This window comes from Alosa pseudoharengus, unplaced genomic scaffold (genome assembly GCF_046254945.1).
Source record: "Alosa pseudoharengus isolate Yale_2024_CS ecotype anadromous, Long Island Sound unplaced genomic scaffold, YU_APseudo_1.1 YU_APseudo_1.1_scf_1, whole genome shotgun sequence".
Classification (NCBI taxonomy): domain Eukaryota; kingdom Metazoa; phylum Chordata; class Actinopteri; order Clupeiformes; family Clupeidae; genus Alosa; species Alosa pseudoharengus.
Window position 1 is genome coordinate 45,617,492 of NW_027468564.1, and position 5,625 is coordinate 45,623,116.

A 5,625-nucleotide genomic window follows, 5' to 3' on the forward strand; every position below is an offset into this window, starting at 1 on the left:
TCTCTCTCCCTCTCTCTCTCTCTCTCTGTTCTTCGCTCTCTCTCTTCCCAGGAACCACCCCCAGCTCGCCCGTCAGCCTCCCCAAGTCGCCCACCTTCCCGTCGGTGTCGGGGACGTGGCAGGACGAGTGTTCCATCTGCTACGAGAACATGGTGGACACGGTGATCTACGCGTGTGGCCACATGTGCCTGTGCCACACCTGTGGCCTGCGGCTGAAGCGCATGTCCAACGCCTGCTGCCCCATCTGCAGGAGGCCCATCAAAGACATCATCAAGACCTACCGCAGCACATAGGACTGACTGGTGAAGGAAACACAATTTACCTTGAGAAGACTACAATTCCCATGATGCAACACGGGATTCATGGGATTTAGTCCTCCTCCCCTGGTTAAACAGACTCACTGATGATGCATGATGAACCCTGATACTCCAAGCAGCAGCACCCACAGTACCATGTCTATGTTGGAGTCCATTTTAGCTACCGCTGACTTCACAGTTTTTGAAGTTTTATTTGTTTTTGTTTGTTTCCTCTTTTGTAAACAATTCAGGGATTTTTGAGAACCTGTGGATATCAATTGGTTATTTCTCTTGGCCATGGGTTTGTGAAGGAGGATTTTTTTGTTTTGTTTATATATAGATTTTTTTTCTTTTTTGGATATTCAAGGACATTTCAAGGTGACTCAACAGCTTGGAAAGGTAGTGGTGATGCACATCAGTGAGCTGAACTCAGGAGAGGCCAGGGGTACGGACTGGTGAACTAGAACTTTTCCGCAGAGTGAAAGCACCACAGGAAAGGACAAAACAATAAAAAAAAACAGTGTGTATAATCTCAAGATATTCAGGTTCAAGTGTCTGATGTTTTAGAGAGTCAAACCAATATTTCCTTCTCTCTTTGAGCCATTGGAGACTGAAGTCTCTTTGATTTGTCTACTAAATGAATTTCTCTCAATCGGGATGTTATTTTTATGCCATTTTGTTAGTTAAAAATATATATATTTCTGGTTTTCAATTTGTCCTTTAAAACCAGTTCAGACGACATGTGTATATACACATACTGTAGATGTGTAAGTATAAGTGTGTATGTATATGTAGGTGCGTATTATACATATAAACTAACTAAGGTCACAATAATTATACTTCAGCAGGTCGCAACTTATGTCTGTGTCTTGCTGAGACCAATTGTTAAAGACAGTATGTCCATGGATCTATTTTTTCCCCTACACTGACACTGGTATAGGCTCACCTGATTGGACGATGCAGTTGCTTGCCCATCCCTCTGGGTGGGGCCGATCACACCCATGCGTCTGGGATTATTATGACGGCCCATCCTGCTGACAACGCCCAAAAAATCTAAAGGCCTCTGCCATCCCAACACCACCCCCCACCCACAATACTCTAGGAATTAATGGGTAGACATTCACCATATTTTTCTTTTCCTTTCAAAACAGCCCCCTTGCTCACAAAGCACTCATGACAAGAACATCACCATGGTTACAAGTTCGGAGCAGAGCAAAGACAGAAAAAAAAAATAATGGAAAAAGGGATCATTTGTTAGCAGTGGATGTTTTACTAGCAGAGAGAAAATAGCTAATCCATATTTCACCACATTCCCCTCAACCGAAATATGCCGTGTGTTGTAATGTAATAGATGAGGGTGACACAGAAAGCTTTGGAAGAGTGACTACTGAGAGAGAGGGGGAAAGGGCTTTCAACAGAGAGAGAGAGCAAGAGAGAGAGCAAGAGAGAGAGAGAAAGAGAGAGAGAAAGAGACAAAGAGAGAGGTATAAAAGTCACCTTATTAAAACCAGATTATTTCCATGCCAGTCTCAGGAGCAAGGGGTAGGGGGGATTGAAGAGTACTTTACATCAGGTCTCTGAATCAGGCTTCACCTTCCCTATAACCTTTCTCCAAGTCCAGATTACCTTCTTGAGACTTGGGAATTCTCAGCGGCTAATTATGAAAGAAAAAACAGAAACCCTTAGTGGTTTGCCAAGTGTGTGTGTGTATGAAGACATGGTCTGATAGGTCAGATTAAGGGGAGCACAGTTTTGACCTGCTTATCCTCAGTGAATGTGAACCACACAAGGACACACAATTCTTTATGATTTCCAGTGAGGTCATCAAAGTGCGACCAGTCAGTGGTGAAGTGACATAGTGACAAGGGCCTGGATGGAATAATGATTTGGCCATTTTAGGCAGCTGTGTTTGGATTTGTGTATGTGTGTGTGTGTGTGTGTGTGTGTGTGTGTGTGTGTGTGTGTTTACTCTGATTGGGAGAATCCATGCCCAACCACATCCACCTTCTTTCTCCCCTTGGCCTCAGAAGGGACCTCCGAAATAACTTCTGTGTAATATATATGGACATGGACAAAGCACCATATTCAGCCATAATGTTTTTCATCTTCAGAGCCCCCCCCCCCCCCCCCCCCAAACGCCTTGTTGTACTTAAATAATAGCTAATGATAGAAATACGATGAGTTTGAACTCTGCAAATTATGGTGATAGCACAACAATATTTTTTGGAAACATATACTTAATCAGGAGCCATTATTAACTCCCCCCAAACCCTTACCCCCACCCCACCCCACCCCACCCCTAAACACACACACACACACACACACACATTTTTTGCGCTTTGGTATGAAAACAACTTCATCTCATACATTTGAAGGTACGCTTGGTCATCTGACATTTCAATTGCAGTACGAGCCATCAGGGCCCAAAAAATAGCAAGGAGACAATATAGCCATATATACAGTACTTGTGTCTTCAGTCTGGGCTTAGACAGTGGCGGTAGCTTTCTCTAATGTAAAATACACACCATCCATCCATCCATCGCTGGGCTTGACTTCATGCTGCTATAGTATTTGCCTGGCAAACGCTATCAAAAAAAAATAGGTTCTTTGGATGTCATAATGTATACTCTGTGTTTCAAGATATACACTTTTTTGCTTGAGGTGTTCATTCACTTGAATGTTAATTTATGTCGGTTTATATATAGAGAAATGTCTATATATAGAGAGAAGAACAGGTGAACACTTAGACTCTTAGCAGTAGTACTGTGTTTGCCTAGCTTTTTGGCATTTGCAACTCTTTGGCTGATAATCATGATTGTATTTGTTTGTTTATCAACTCACTGGAGCCTCCAAGTTTTTTTTTTAAGTCTGGATGATACCCGGTGGAGAGAGGAGCAGTGGTGTCTTGTTCCCCACAGCAATACTTTAGTTGTTTCCAGCTGCTGGGCTTTTGCAGTGTAGTCAATCAGTAATTCATTGCACAGGGAAGGAGTTTAGCACAAAAAAACTTTATTTTTTTTATAATGTACAACCCCTCAGTTTCAGACAGGGTTTTTGTTCTAATTTTTGTTCAAGTGAATGAATGTGTGTGTGTGTGTGTGTGTGTGTGTGTGTGTGTTGTCACTTTATGAAGCTCCTTATTGATTGTACTTTTGTAAAAACCACGATTGATACGGTTCACGTCGTCACCTGTCTCTTTATTTCATGACTATTCTATGACCAAATGTTATTCTTATTCTATAAACGTGTTCAGATCCTGACCCTAAATTCATATACAGTAATTTATGGTAAATACTAGTAATGTAGTTATGCTGTAAAATAGGTTTATTTATTTTGTTTCGCATTGCTTTCCTGTCTGAGGTCATGTTGGAAACTATTTGGTTAGTCTGAATTATTGTGCGATCTTGGAGGCTGAGAAAAACAGAGGTGTGTTCAAAATTTGCAAACATCGGCGAACGTTTGCGAACAGTTTTCTGTTTGCCTTGAGTTCTTGACGAACGTTTGCGACCACTCACAAACAGTTTGAGGAGGTAGGCTAGTTCTCCACAAACAAACAGTAGAGCTGGGCAAAGTGTTAACGTAACAAGGGAATGTTTACACCAAATCGTTAAAATTGAACTGTTCAGAGAAAACACGAACATTTATCACTGTTTGCCAAATTTGAACGCACCTCTGATTTTGAGGTCCTGATTTACTCAAGTCTCAATTAGCCCTTTTAACACAAACTAATGAATACACATGTTAAATGAATGACAAAGTTAATTTAAATAAATATAATTGGACAGTGGGTGCATTAATTATGGCTGTATTTGCATATGTATAACATATTTTTCAATATTAATAATTTCCCTGCGCTTTTGTAAATCAGGACCAGATAGCAAACTGAAGACTTTGGCTTTTGTCCCAACTGTCCAATCAGTTGCGTGCTGTTTTATATCATGCTGCTCTCAGATTCTCTCTCTGATTGTGGTCGACCCTGTAATGTACTTTGTTTGTGTAACATGGATGCGCACGTGTGTGTGTGTGTGTGTGTACGTATGTGTGTATGACGGACTGTCTGAAGAGTGTTATCGTTACACCGGATTTAATTCCCATCCTTTACTTATATCCCAAGAAGATTTACTTTTCTCGATTGTTTGTCATTGTTGTTTGTTTTCATTATTGATGTTTTATTACTGTTCCCTTTTGTGAGGCTCTACATAAACAAATACACAAACATCTCAGTAAGCACTCAATTTCTCTAAACAAGCTTTTTAAGGACTAGAGCTTTCACACGTTCTCTCTCTCTTTCCATTATCCCACCCCCCTTCTTCCCCCTCAGGTGTGTGAATTAAAATAAGAAAAGAAAACACACTCCAGAGAGTTAAAAGAGGCGGCGTGTGTTTTCAAAATGTTCAGGCTGTTGTTTTTATCGGGGGAAATATTTGCTACCAAAACTCTCCCAGATGAGGCAGCAATATGGTGATAAAAGTTGCCTTAGTCCCTGCAGCTCAACAGAGGGACCAAATGAAATACTTATTGAAAAGAAATGGGTAAGCCAATAAATGAAATCCTCTCCTTTCGGTCTAGGGTGAGACAAATGTAGTGTCATTGTTGTCTTTTTTTTATAGAAAGAAGTAAAACCGGAAACTTCTCCGCTTTCTAATGAGGTCTGTCGCAACTCTGGTTGCTGTAACCGAAGCACTGTCCAAGCTGTGTATTTCTTTCTTTCTTTCTTTCTTTCTTTTTTATCTCTTCATTCTGTCAATCTCTAGTTTCCAAAGTGATGCATTTGTACGCTTTTTCTTCTGTTCAGTGTGAGTCAAAGACAATTGTGTCAATAAAAAAGAACAAAAACTATACACACAGCTGTACTGGTCTCCTTTTTTCCAATACCCCTCCAACAACACACACACACACACACACACACACACCAATGGCTGCACAAGAGCACAGCACAACAAGCTCAGTATCTCACAGATACTGTATAAAACCAGGCTCTGCACTCTTAAAACGAATGTATTGGAAACGACTCAAGCTGCTGTTGTCCCTATCTGGACACAGATGTGTGTTTAAAAAACGACTCAAGTTGTGTTGTTTTCAACACATTTCTTTTTAAGAGTGTGGGGAAAGCAGGCGGGGATGATGACCTTCCAACGACCTCTCCGGCTGCCCCCTCCGCTAGAAGCAGCCGATGGTTATCAGAGAGAAAGTAATGGCAGAACAGCACGGGAGAGGGCTGGTGGGAGTCGTAATAGTGGTCAACATGAGGTGCCATGACTCACGATGTAACCCTTCTAGAGTTTAATAGAGAGGGGGAGACAGCAGGAGAAGAGATAGAGAGAGAGGG

The 5,625-nt window shown here is 41.4% G+C and overlaps 1 protein-coding gene across 1 annotated transcript in view; it reads left to right on the top strand.

The window, feature by feature from the left end:
• neurl1aa (neuralized E3 ubiquitin protein ligase 1Aa) overlaps window positions 1-5,137 on the top strand; it is a 54,399-nt gene extending 49,262 nt beyond the window's left edge. Inside the window, exon 7 of the mRNA XM_076289959.1 lies at window positions 52-5,137. Within this exon, the coding sequence (XP_076146074.1) occupies window positions 52-293 (242 nt within the window). The 3' untranslated portion in view covers window positions 294-5,137. The remainder of the gene's footprint in view (window positions 1-51) is intronic.
• The last annotated feature ends 488 nt before the right edge of the window (window positions 5,138-5,625 follow it).